This window comes from Eurytemora carolleeae, unplaced genomic scaffold (assembly GCF_000591075.1).
Source record: "Eurytemora carolleeae unplaced genomic scaffold, Eaff_2.0 scaffold1480, whole genome shotgun sequence".
NCBI lineage: Eukaryota > Metazoa > Arthropoda > Copepoda > Calanoida > Temoridae > Eurytemora > Eurytemora carolleeae.
The window spans coordinates 93,742-108,088 of NW_019402171.1; the positions used below are offsets into that span (position 1 = coordinate 93,742).

The window sequence follows — 14,347 nt, forward strand, 5'->3', positions numbered from 1 at the left end:
GAAATATTTCCCCCTAGGCCTAGCCCCCCCCTAACCAAATGTCTAGTTGCGCGCCTGACAGGAAGGGCTTCATTGGTTATGGTATAGTAAGAAAATATAAGAGACACGTATCAATATCATTACAAAATACCTATTCACTTGTCTAAGACGTTTTTTTCGTATAATATAGATATGTATATATGTATATATTATATCAAATATAAATTAAATATAATCAATTAATCATACTTCATTGATACTACTATATAAATCAAAAATGAAAGTTTTAGTTAAAAACAATGTTCTTGAGTCCTCCCTATTCAAAATCTAATTATCAATTATAATTTTTCTCGTAGTTTTGATTTAATTTATCGATTCTTTTCGTAATTTCTAAATTGTCTCCCTTCCCGCGTAATTCCTTGGTCTGAACAATAGATATATGATGTAACTAGGCGAAATTACAATGGGTGTACATATGTGGACATCAAGCCCTGAGGCTCCCCTAGCTTCTCACAAATAAAAATTGTATCGTTAAATTTTCCCTGTGATTTACTCTCCTCTTGAAGCCGTGTGTCAAAATTAATCGGGTGTCTACAAAAAATATGAAAGGTTTACAAATAGTGTATTCGTTTATTTTTGGTATAGGAAGAAAAAGCTAAGATTAAGTAAAGTATTCTATATTTGTATATTTGTTGCTACTTGATTTTAAAAATGCGAGTATTATTAGATTATTTACAATAAACGTGGAAATAAAAGTCTCCATAAATGTTGAGGGGGTAAAGATGGTTTACCACATTTGGGAATTTCCAAAACTAAAAACTGGAATAGTACAAAAATTTTGTTTACTTAACAATGCCTCACAGATCAAAGACGACATAAATGTCGTCACTTTTATTGGGACACCCTGTATACTCATGTAATAGTGTGCGTGTGTCTGCGCGCATAACCTTAAACTTGAATCTAGTTTCGATCATATGGTACACTTAGTTATCTAATACTGCGTTCATTTGCTTGAGGTTTGACAGGCGCCACCCTGGTCCCCTAGCTAAGCGCCGGTTGGGCGCCGGACAAATTTTTAGTTAACGTTTAATCCTCTTTTGCAGAGGAGTTATACAAATGTGCATGATAAGGTGAATGTGATGTTCTTAAACTCTTTCTGCTTCAATATTTGAACATCAATATTGGAAATTAAAATTCAGGTACAGATCTTACACCACGTTGAACTAAAGTCTAGTGTGCGTTAAATTTAAATTTTTTGTGTTTTCAATCATGACTCCTCTCATGGAAGAGCTATTGTAAAGAACAAAAATGTTTTAAATTTCTGATTTGTAACCGGAGCTGAAATTTTTAGAATGGTGGATATTGAGATTAATGCTTGATCCTCTCTTTTTCTCAATATCGAGACTAACCTAATCTTGTACTTATATCCTGAAAAGTGATACAATTCAACCAATCACAGTCGCATATATGAAGCCGATAAATTTGAAATTTTGCGCGCCTTTAAGATTATATACAAAAGCGGGAGGGACTCTCAAACTTTAAAAAAACAGTTTTAAATTTTTCTCTATACTTTTATCCCAAAAAAAAGGTTTAAGAAGAAAATCAAAAGTTTGTCCATTGGATACTCAGATTAAGTAATTGCGATTAAGGATATCTCATTCTAAAGTTTTCAGCTCTGATTCAACTAGTTTTTTAAGCAGTGCATAACTAGAGTAGCTACAGGATCGTAAAGTTGTACCAGTATGTTGTACCAGTATGTACCAGTATGTACCACTATGTACCAGTATAAATGTTGCATAAATTTGACTTTCTCCATCTGTCTAGTTTGCAGTGACATAGCTTCACTATTAATAGTAATATTCAAATATTAAAATCTACCAAAAAATGACAAAATAACGAAAATTCTAATGGAAAAACATTGACGTTGGGAAAGTAAAAGTTTGTGAGATAATTCCATCACTCTGTCCTAACTTTAAACAAAACGGTCGTTTAATAAAAAATGCTATCGATAATTAGATTACTAAAAAATGTGAGATTTTTCAGCAGTGTATTTTCGAATAAAATGTAAAGGAAAATCTTAATGTGATACCCTGTAGTTATCCAATACACCTGCTTGTTTAGTAAATATCGGTTTTTTCTTTTATAAAAAAATGATATAAAAAATAAACTATTTATATTTGATGTAAAGTAGCTTGATTAAACTCAATAGAAGTAAGCTGAAGGTGAGGGTATAGCGTTTATGTACACGTTTTGCTGTAACATATGAGATCCAATAGGAATTAGCTTTGGCAAAATAATAACAAAGATTGTAAACACATGTAAAATATTCCTCGACTGTAGTTGTGAAATTACTGCCATTTCGATGTTTTAGTTTCTGTTCAGATTCTTTTAGGAAAAATACATTTGTAATTTTTCTGTAAACCTCTTTTGTTCTAGGAATTGTACAAAACAGTTAGAAGTAAAAATTACTGTTTCTATATTTACTTTACAAATGACATCATAAATGCTTGTATTTTTTACCAAAAACCTTTATAGCACATATGTAAGTTTTTTTTTGAAAACTTCAAATTTTTAGATAGCTAGAAATTTAATGTAAATAAATACAATGTTTTTCAAATAATTATTATTTCTAATTCTAATATGTATGGGAAGGGAAGGAGTAGGAAGGAATTTACAGTCCAGTTTACCAAGACCAAAAGTAGAAAGAGAAGAACAGGTAATAAAAAATAATATAAATAATTGCAATCCACATGATTGCAATTGCAATAGGCTTGATTGTAATTAAAATCTGCTTTATTGTAATTGCAATCTGCTTGATTGTAATTTCAATTTACTTAACGGTAATTGCAATCTGAGTGAGAGTAATTGAGAAATTTTCAATTTGAATATATATGTTGGAAATCCCGATATGTGCATTAAACATACTGACTCACTGAGTCAATATAGACCTAAAGGGAGTGTATGGTAGTTGAACTGAGGATTTAGTATTGTAGACAAATTGTTTAGGATTTATTTGAGACCTTTTAGACGTTTTTACGGTGCATATTTGTTCACAAAGAGTACAAATTCAATCTTTAAAATTCATTTGGAGGGAGTCGGGTTTTTAAAAATTCGACAGTAAACTAATAAGTTGTTCAGTAACAGATTGAAAAAAATAAAATTAACTCTTATCATCGAAAATAACTAATCTTATTCAGCTATTAGTACCTGTCATGTATCAGTGTTCACACAAATTTTCTGTAGATTTCCTGCAATTTATATTGAAAAGACGACATTTAAAGAATTTGAAGAAATCTATGAACAAATTTGTGAAGAAAAACAAATTCAAAATAGTGATGAAAAGGAAATAATTGATTCTAACATTGATTTATTGACAAATTTCTATTGATAAATATGTTCCTAAACATTCAATTTTTGTTACATTTTTCGTCGCATGGTTATTGAATGATTTTTTTAAAAAACTGATTCTCAAAATCATCTCGATCGAATGGACAATGAAGGATGATTTTTATGATTTATGACAAACCTAAATAATTTGTATAGTTTACTAAGAGAATATAATCATCAACCTGTGAAAGTCTATTATAAAATAATAAACTTGTGGTATCTTCTAGGCTTGTATTATTATTAACCTTTGTAGTCTACTTTAGTCTACCAGGCCTATAAAATGTCAACCTGTTGTCTACCAGGCCTATATAATGTCAACCTGTTGTCTACCAGGCCTATATAATGTAAAACCTGTTGTCTACCAGGCCTATATAATGTCAACCTGTTGTCTACCAGGCCTATATTATGTCAATCTATTGTCTACCAGGCCTATATAATGTCAATATCAAAATCAATTTTTGGAACATGAATAATAATTCCAAACAAATCTCATTTTTCTGTAATGTCTTATGAAAATTTACTTTTTTTGGCATCTTTTAACAGGCCCTTGTGTTTGCTCACTTTCACCGACGAAAAATAAAATAAAATTTTATTTTGGACTTTCTAGTTGTCTATCATAAGCTCTTGAAAGTACCTTTATAAATCGTAAATTACCCTGCATTTTAAGAAAGAGTCACTTAAAACTACGTTCATAGTCTCTTTAAAGTTCTAAATTTTGAAAACATTTGTATAGCCTTTAAAATTAATGGGACATTTAGAATTCTTCATCATTATAAAAGATAATTTCGTGTCATAATCAGTAGGGTAAATTGGTTAAGGGATGGGGGGGGAGGAGGTGGCAGAGAATTAGGAGGGGGAAGAGGGGGGGATTCAAGCTTGTAAATACCCAGAGCCAGCTTTAACTCGTATTGCAAATGTTAATGACGGTAATTTCATATGAAACTTTGCCTTAGGTTCAGTTGAGAAGACAAGCTATGGTTTATGTTGAAACTTGTTTAATGATCTATTCTTTCTTCTTTTAATCTTTTATGAATGCACTAGAGCAGGAACCCAGCTTTGACTGGAAACTAAGTTTTTTTTTTTACAAAAGTCGACCTACTCAACTTAAACTTTTAAACCATAGACTAAGAACATTTCCGTGGTTCTCCCGAGTTCCCCAATCAAAATTTGATGCAAATCGTCAAAGGGTTCATGAGTTATGATCGAAAATACAAACGAACCAACATAGATTACTACTTTATGTATATAGAAACTTGACTCAGATAGACCAAGGAAAATATACCATAAATCGTCATATCTTTGTCTAGTTGGTCTCAGATACACCAAATAAACCAGGAACCATCATATCTTTGTCTAGCTAGTCTCAGATAGGCCCAGGAACATAAACCAGGAACCATCATATCTTTGTCTAGCTAGTCTCAGATAGACCAAGGAAAATACACCACAAATCATCATATCTTTGTCTAGCTAGTCTTAGATAGACCCAGGAACTTAAACCAGAAACCATCATATCAAATTTGTCTAGCTAGTCTCAGATAGACCAAGGAACATAAACCAGGAACCACCATATCTTTGTTTAACTAGTCTCAGATAGACTAAGGAACATAAACCGAGGAACCATCATATCTTTGTCTAGCTAGTCTCAGATAGACCTAGGATCATAAACCAGGAACCATCATATCTTTGTCTAGCTAGTCTCAGATAGACCAAGGAAAATACACCATAAATCATCTTATCTTTGTCTAGCTAGTCTCAGATAGACCCAGGAACATAAACCAGAAACTATCATATCTTTGTCTAGCTAGACTATATAAACAAGAAACTTTTACCAGGAACCACCATGTGCATAATTGTCTCGCTAGACTCAGATAGACCCTGGAAAAAAAACCGGGAACTATCATACCTTTGTCAAACTAGACTAGATAAACAAGAAACATTTCCCAGGAACCACCATGTACATATTTGTCTAGATAGGCCGAGGAACGAAACCAGGAACCATCATTCTACATAAAAAGTGTACTGCAGTTTCTTGAAGTAATGTAAACAAACTAGTGCTGCTCAGTAAAGTTGTTTATATTTCCCCCGGAAGCAGTACACTTACCTTGTAAACAAATCTATGGGTTTCCTGGTTTAATTTCCTTGTGTTAGAATATTCAAGTACATTCATTGGTTTAAATACAATTATTTTCCTATTTGCCATTTTTACTCTTTACTCTTAACTGCTAAAACCTTAATGAACCATATTGTACCTATACTAGTTTATACTTAGTTAAATCATGTACTACTAACTTTCCCGTTGTTATACAGAGTTCTCCTCAAAAAAAATCAGACAATCGACCCAGGGATTCATGAGTTATGATCTGACAACCAAACATCAATCTATCCGTCTATCTATCTATCTATCTATCTATCTATCTCTCAATCCATCGATCTATCTATCTTATATCTAGCTGCGTGAGGTGAACGAGCTAAAGAAGGCCCTGAGTAGAACCAGACAGGAGCTCCTCAGGACTAAGGAGATTAACCGAAGTAGTAGTGATGAGGTAATGATTATATCAAACTGATAATTCGTCAGGGGTGTAAAGTTTTGAGTATTCTTGAAGGTCTGGGGTAAAAAATGAAAAAATTGGGCATATTTTCTTATATTCATCCATCCACTCTTCATTCATACTGAGAAGAGGGTTGACAAGATTCCAGCTGCCTAAAGGCTTCTTAGGCCTGAGAATAGTAAAGTGCAGGAATTCTTCTGATATACTGGAATGAGGCCCGGGTGCCGTACAGACAGGAAACATCACACTCATTGCTCCCAATCATTTGTAAGCCCGGATTGGATACATATAGGTACATTTAGCTGGCAACCATAGACTCTCCCTGCTTGTCCACCATTCCTCTCTTCGTCATCATTACTTGGCTCAATCCATTTCAAGCTTCTTTCTTGTTGAGTAGAAAGCACGCACCCTTTCGCTGCGAGAATTGTTGACAGCCGCCCCTCTGTCCTCCTAAATCAAAATAAATTATTATCTATTTAAATACTTTTCCCCTTATAACACATTTATTTTCGACAATTCAATTAATAAAACCTTGAAAAACATGGCTAAATTTTGGGGATAAAGATTTTAAAAAAGGTAGAGTCCGGAGGGGGAATTATTTTTCAAGAAACATACACCCATTCGTTTCAAATTGCAATTTTTCAACTTGATTGTGTAAACGATCGATGTTTTAAATTTAGATTAGCAAAATTGTTAGTTTGAAATATCAGATGGTTACGATATACGGTTGCAAAGATATATGTATTATAAAATTATAAATTAAAGAGTGTAATTAGTTCCATAAAATCTCCATAAATCTAGATATTTATAGAATTTCTATCGTCAGTAAAGTCAAATTGTTCCATTATAAAATTAAATCAATTATTTGTATGCGTTATTTGGTTTCATAAAACAATTTAAACATATCATCTTAAACACCAAAATTTTAAAAATACCATCTTAAACACAAAAATTTAAACATATAATCTTTAACACTAAAAAGTTAAACATATTAAGTTTGCTATTTTCTAATAGAAAAACTCTTCTACTAAATCATTCAAATCTTATCTTACTAAAAACTTGTTTTCAAACATTTCTTGAGTTCTAGTTTTGTAACAGTTCGGGAAAGGACAAAAGTAAAAAGAAAAACGTAAAGCTCTGATGAGATATTTTACCTTTCTTTACAATTCCCTTTTTTAACATACATTGACGCTGCAGTATATACCAGATATGCAGGGTCTACCACAAAGTATGAAACTAGAGAAAACTATCTGCTACTGCATCTGAAAACTTTTTTGCCAAATCATAAAAAAAGTCATTAGAAGATTAAATTTGTCGTCTTTACAGTCTCATCCTTTTTGGGTAACTCTATATGTTATAGGATGTCTTTTTCATTCCCTTGTATAGTCGTATGGCGGGGAGTGGAATAATGAATCCCCTGATGACCACAAAATATATTTTAAATGCCTCAGGACATTTTCACAATAAATTCAGATTCATTCATTGTTCATGTAATATCACTTATAAATCAAGTTTTCACGTAAACATGGAACATACAGAGCGTCCCATATCATATTAGATTATCTCCAATCTTTAACACCCAAATAAACCTTTAATACTCGAAAAACTTATCATTTTCCGCAAGAAAATCCTTATATAAGCCTTATATTATTTTTTCAAAATGATTCATTCTAATTAAATGTTCTAATTAGTCCCGAAAATCGTAATTTAGACCCATTCTCGGTCTAATATGATGTGGGACACCCTGTATTATTATGTATTTCTTTATAATTCACAGAAGTGTGCAATCTCAGACCCCTCCCACCTCCCTTTACCTCTCCTCCCCCCCCCACCCCTTCATTCTATGTACCGACGCGTGTGCTGCCTTTAATTAGCCAATTCTTGTCATTTATACTTTATAAATCATGTTTTATATAAAGATAAATATATATAAATGGCATTGAGCCGGGTTTATTTATGTTTTGAGAAATTTGTAATTTCCGGTTGCGCGGCTAATATTGAATAGACTGGGATATAATGTGTTCTTTACCTAGAAACCCCTGGGCAACTATAGCAAGGGGTAGACGGACGATTCAGGGGAAATGAAAGGGAAAGTATCAAGGTTAACGGAGTTTTAGAAGGAAAAGGGGGATATGGTGAGATACGATAAAAAAATTAATTGTCAAAGTAAACATTTTAATGTATATTCTGTGGTTTTATTCAATAATAACAATAAAAAACGACCAATTTCGTACCCTTGGTACCTTTGGTAGACCTGCACATTTCAAAATTGGCACACCGATATCTTCAGTTTGTAATCCGGGTAGCTTTTAGACTTTGTTACCGCGTAAAAGGGATCTGTGCGTTAATTTTTGTTAAAAATACCGCTACGAATTTGGGCACGAAGAGCCTCGAATTTCTAATTTACAATATTGTAGGAGGGAGGATTATGTGTGAAGGGAGGAATGTCAAGATCTGGCAGTTTATCAGGGTTACCAGGTAATAACATTTATCAGGGTTACCAGGTAATATCATTTTGTAATATTATTACTGAGACTTTGTTACCTCGTAAATCCTCAAGTTTTGATTTTGTGCACAGATATGAGAAAGAATTTATTTGGTTACATATTAGAAATTCAAAACATTTTTGTTCTTGTCAATAGATCTACGATACAAAAAGTTATGATAGAAAACATACGTGGAATTTACTTTAGTTTGACGTGATAGAATGCACAACTTGAGATTTAACACGCGGTGTTGTTAGGCTTTATTTATGCATTCAATCGTAAATTTAGTTTCCAGAATGTGTTTTTCAAATTACTGGACAAATTAAGAGCAGAGACCAAGAAAAAGCTGAAAGGACAATTTTTTTTTAGGGATTGGAGGTATGGGAAGTCGATCTGGAAGTATTAATGCTTTATCAAGCAAACCTAGCTTAAACAGGTATATATATATACATGAATAACTTTTTTACTGCATCTCAAACCGTAATTTTATCAATTATTAGTTAGAACTGTGTCCGAATTTAATGAATTTGAGCCACGTCTCAAATCTGCCAAAAACCGGTTTCAATAGAGCTCCGGCTTAAATCTTGAAACATTGAATACCATTTTAAGTGTAACCAACCATATTTGAGCCGCGTCTTAAATTTAAGCCGCGGCTCAAATTCTTTAAATTCTGCCTCTTATTCTTTAAATATTACAATACATAAATTCCGGAATTATTTCGGACCATTAGAATGTTGGTAACTTATTATTTTTAGCTTTTTATGATGCGAGTGTAACTTTTTATAAGTAATTCCTGCGTCTTCGAGGATTTTAAAAAGCGAAGACGATATTTTAATATTTAAAATTTTTTTTTGAAAATCCAGTTTCAGTCATAAAAACAAGCTGTCAACGAAACACAGGATAACAAATATTATGATATTTTAACTTCATTTAAATCCAGATTTATATATTGAATTATTTAAAGGATCTATAGAAATAACTGGATTATTTATGGTTTTCCCACTTTGAAATAAAAGTAAAACTAGTAGCAATCAAATTCAAATTTGATTCGGATTTAGACTATGTATCCCCTTTCAATTTTTTCGCAAACACTCCCTTTTAACATTTGTAATTAAAATGATTTTTATATTCAGTTTCCAACAGACTTGAAGCAAATTTGAAAATCATCTTTTGTGAAATTTTGCCGTTATTAGACGAAACATTGAAGAGATCTAAAGAGTAATTAAGTTTTATTATCCAATTAGGGGACGTGATTAATAAAACTCTAGCCATTGTCTACTGACTTGTGTAATTTTTTAAATACTTCAACCCGTACTTAAATACTTGAATTGCGTTACTTGTTATTGGGGGGGAGGGGGGGGGGGTTAGAATTTATTTTAATCTTATTCCTTTTATGAATTATTTATAATTTTTCGGGATTCGGGATTTTGGCACTGAAAATAAATCATAAATACTTAGTTAGTCTGAGTTATTATAATTGCTCCAGTTTCCATTTAACAACTATTTCAATGAAAACCCGGTTTGCGCAAAAATAAAATATTTTTTTAATTATAAAGTTTTTAAATTTTAAAAATGAAGTGAATTAATTATCTTTATCACATTACTCTCATTAAAGATGATTTAGTTTTACCGTATTTGGTCTGTTATACGTGTACTATACAGCTTGCTCTGGCTGCTTAAAAGTCGGTCCGACAATTCAGTAAACCGGAGTTTTAGTGATTGTTTTAAATAATTATAATTTCAGGGAGCTTGTGACGAAACTAAGGAGTATGACGGAAACGATAAAAATGTTGAGTTCTGAGAATGTTGCACTCAGGACGGAAAACGAGTCTCTGATCAGTGCTAGACCCGTCAATGGTAAGATGCTTATTCAAAAACACGGATTTAAAGGAACAGTTCACTTGCTTGGTTATGTTCAGAAGTCCGCGGCACAAAGATGTGACACCATTTTATAGACAATATTGTTAAGATATTTTTTTTTCAAAACTGTTGAATAAATTTTCTATTTTTTTTTTAAAATTATACTGAATAAACGTTGATTCTGCAGTTGCTAAACAAACGAGATTGTGTGTTTGTGCCGAACAGCTGAACGATAAATTGGCTCTTTCTCCGACCACAGTTATCGAAAAAACGTAAGACAAATGCTAATGAATATCGATATCTAATACGGTAATAAATCTCCCTGAAAATATGCAAATAAGTAAACGATCCTTTTAAACCAAGCATTTTGTACCTTCAGCATCAAATTCAATATCTTATCATGTGATATTAATATTTTTCGTTAAGTTAATCCTACTTTTCTGAAATCTGAATGAGACTAAAAGATAATCTGTTTTATAAAACTAGGCTTGATTACAGAATATAATTGTTATTAGAGCTAGAAACTGTAGACTAAATTTTTAAGCTTGGCTTATTCACTACGGATATATCTTATAAGCCTTCTTTTGATTAAGGTTTAACCCTTTAAAGCCTGGGGGGGGCGGCCACCCCCCCCCTCTCCCCCCTAGAATAAGGCTTTTATAGAGAATAGGTATAGGGTTGAAATGGATGTTCATAGCCCAAATTTTCAGGTCCAGCTCATTGAAAAAAAAATTATATCGATAACTTTTGTAGATTAGGTGCTAGGGAGGTTTGAAAAAAATGCAAAAAAAGGTCAAAAAAGGGCAAAACGATATTTTTTTGTTTAAAACAAATATCAAAGTGTGACACATGTTTCTACTTTTATTTTTCAAGGGCTTTTAAAAAATATAGTTTTTAGATCTGTAGCTTTAGTCATAAAAAGTGATGGGCTATTTTAGATTTTTTTACACCTATACATCTATGCATAAAAAAAAATTCTTTCACGGTGACAGTATCAAAAATGAGAGTGCTAGGGTAAAAAACTAAAGGGGGCGCCAAACGCCCCCCTCCCAGCCTGTTTAGGGTTAAAGAGTGAATCGGAAATACCCTATTTAAACTTTAAATTATGCCTACAGTCCCATTAATGTTAAGATCTGATGGGTAGAGAGGAGGAGATAGAACACCTTGTTAAATCCTACGAGAACCAACTAAAGGTAAATTATTTTCTCCAATTACTATTTTAGTTTTTCCTGTATAACCAGAATAAAACAAAATACAAGTCGCCATTGCTAGAAATTACGCAATAGATAAAATAATAAATATGTTTTCTCTTAAAAATCTGTGCAAAAAATGGCTGACAAATCTTTAAACCAGCGGTTGAAATCAAAAAAGTTTCTGAAAAATCTGAAAACCAGCGGTTGAAAGCAAAAAACTTGCTGAAAATCTTAAAACAGTTGAAAGCAAAAAAGTTGCTGAAAAATCTTGAAACCAGCGGTTGAAAGCAAAAAGTTGCTAAAAACATCTGAAAATCAGTGGTTGAAAGCAAACACGTTTTTCAAGAAAAATTATATTTCATTTGTTAAAAATGTGACAGAAAAAGTGCGATTTAGCGGTTGGACAAATTGTAAATTTAAGAAATAGGGGTATTTCTTATTCTGAACTGTGTAGAGTCTAGGCTAGATCTCAACCGCTCCTGCTGAGTTTTTTCTCTCCAAAGTATATATCATTCATAAAAAATCTGCATAAAAAACACAGTATAATTATTTGAGCATTTCTGTACGTATGTTGTTGTTAATGTTTGGTGATTTTCCGTTTTTGCCTGGGGTGTCCGGATCTTGTTGCTTATGAAATGGGACATTAACCCTATAAAGGCTGGGGGGTCTGAATCTATGTATAGCCTGGGGGGCGTTTGGCGGCCCCACCCCCTAGAAAAAAAACCTTAGAGAATAGGTATAGGTTTAGATGCATGTTCATAGCCCATTTTTTTATGGCCAGCTCAAAGAAAAAAAATAGACCGATAACTTATTAGTTTGGGTGCTAGGGAGGATGGAAAAAAATGCCAAAAAATGGGTCAAAAAAATAAAAAAAATATTTAATGTTAGAAACAAATATAAAAAAATCCTTTAAATTACTATTCATCAAAAGGGGGAGGGGGCGCCAAATGCCTGTTTAGGTTTAAAAGGTATGGTGCAAACCTAATTGCACGGGGCCATTCTAAAATGGGAAAGAAAGATAACATAAATTATTGCATTTAAAGATGTTTTGTATAGTTTCATAAATTAGACGACAGGTTTTAATTAATCCCATGTTATTTTTTTTTTTAAAGTCATCATAGTTTAATCCTTGTTTACTTGTTAGGAGTCGGAGCAGAAAATAAAGGAAATGGAGAAAGAATTAGAGAAAGCCAATGACAAGGATGGATCTATTGAGAAGACGACAGAAAAAGATAAATATAAGGCACTAGCAAGGTAATGATGATAATCCTGATAATGATGATAATGATGATAATGATGATAATGATGATAATGATGATAATGATGATAATGATGATAATGATGATAATGATGATGATGATAAAAATAATGATAATGATTTAGACGATTAAAGGAGGAGCGGAATACTTACAAGAATATAGTTGAGGAAAAAAAGCTGGAGCAAGATGAATTAAAGGTGAAGATTAAGTACTTCATTTACTTGTCCTTTGGGCCACAATTTTAGCCACATCGGTTCAGCCGTTTCAACTTTATTGGATAAAAATTTACCAGACGAGCCTGTCATGAATATATGTATAGAATAAATAGCTTCTGACTCACGTGGATTTAACGGTTCTGTAAATATTTCAGAAAGATGTGACTTTTGATCACAATTTGACCCCTTGTACATAATTTTATAGCCTTTTTCTGAAATAATTTTATATTTTGAATAAAAAAGTATAAAATAAATAAATCTGTAAGTTTAAAGAGTGTTGAATTATAGACCAAAACACGTTTGATTTCAAATAAAAGAAACCGAATGCTTCTCACTCCGGTTAGTTCTGGGTGGACTGGTTATATACTTACCTCGCACACAACACAGAATATTTACAGAACCGTTAAATCCACGTGGCACACGACACAATACAATTCAATTATTTGTTATAATTTGATTCCTTAAAAACGAGGAATTCTGAAAACTGTTCAATAACATATTTTTCAATTAATTGATCCGGGTTCATGAAGCAAATCTATTGCATCCGGCAATCCGTACTCGAGAATCTGAAAAAAGCCCTTTGTGTTTAGTTTTGCAAAACTAATTGTTTCTGCATTTTCCCTTTCATTGTCCTCATTGGCAAAATCTAGTCTTATATATAAATATGACAAACAAATTTCCATAGTTAAATGCAAAATTGGATCAATAGAAAAAACATTTGTTGAACTAGTTATTTTTTATAAAAATTTCATTCAATGTGGAAGCAGGGAAAATAGGGACAATAAAGAAAATTCTTGTTTCCTGGAAATAAACTGTTTGCATAATTTCAAGTGACACTCCAAAGATGGTAATGTCCGATTTACAACGGTACGCAACCTTAATATGATCAGAAATGTAAAACATTACGTATTTTTTTCATTCAAAAAATGTTTAGTTCAATGATATTTCCAACCTATCTTATAAATGCAAGAAATGCGCAAGTCACATTTTCAGAGAAATCACAAACGGAAATACCAGTTTTTAAATTCTAGTTTTTATCAGAAAAAACTTTTAAATCGGCCATTGTCATCATAAAGGGCCAATCGAATTTACGCTTACAGTCCCTTTAAAATTGAATTTGAATGTTTAGGTTGAGATTGAGAAGATGACAGATATTATTGGAGAACTGAGAAGAAACTGCGGCCAGGTAAAAAGAAGCAAAATGTTGTCGTCATTTTTTCGTCCTAAACCAAAGATCGGAAATGTGCTACATGCTTCCATGACATAGAGAAAAGAATTAATTACTTGCCACAAACACAAACTGTATATTTGTGCTAAAGCCAGGCAAAAAGAGGAAATATTCTATCTGCCTCCAAGCCATAAATCAGAATATTTTAATTTTAATTTTGTAGACCTTAAATATTTCAAACTGTACATTTT

At 32.3% G+C, this 14,347-nt stretch overlaps 1 protein-coding gene across 2 annotated transcripts in view; it reads left to right on the plus strand.

Moving 5' to 3' along the window:
• The first annotated feature begins 1,032 nt into the window (after positions 1–1,032).
• LOC111718080 (myosin-2 heavy chain) overlaps positions 1,033–14,347 on the plus strand; it is a 29,595-nt gene continuing 16,280 nt past the window's right edge. Inside the window, exons 1-10 of one of the 2 annotated variants that reach the window (XM_023493574.1) lie at positions 1,033–1,179; positions 2,624–2,695; positions 5,817–5,909; positions 8,333–8,393; positions 8,771–8,837; positions 10,146–10,258; positions 11,393–11,454; positions 12,599–12,708; positions 12,838–12,910; positions 14,058–14,114. In XM_023493574.1, the coding sequence (XP_023349342.1) occupies positions 2,624–2,695; positions 5,817–5,909; positions 8,333–8,393; positions 8,771–8,837; positions 10,146–10,258; positions 11,393–11,454; positions 12,599–12,708; positions 12,838–12,910; positions 14,058–14,114 (708 nt within the window). In that variant the 5' untranslated portion in view covers positions 1,033–1,179. The remainder of the gene's footprint in view (positions 1,180–2,623; positions 2,696–5,816; positions 5,910–8,332; positions 8,394–8,770; positions 8,838–10,145; positions 10,259–11,392; positions 11,455–12,598; positions 12,709–12,837; positions 12,911–14,057; positions 14,115–14,347) is intronic. The other variant, XM_023493575.1, reaches the window with a different exon arrangement.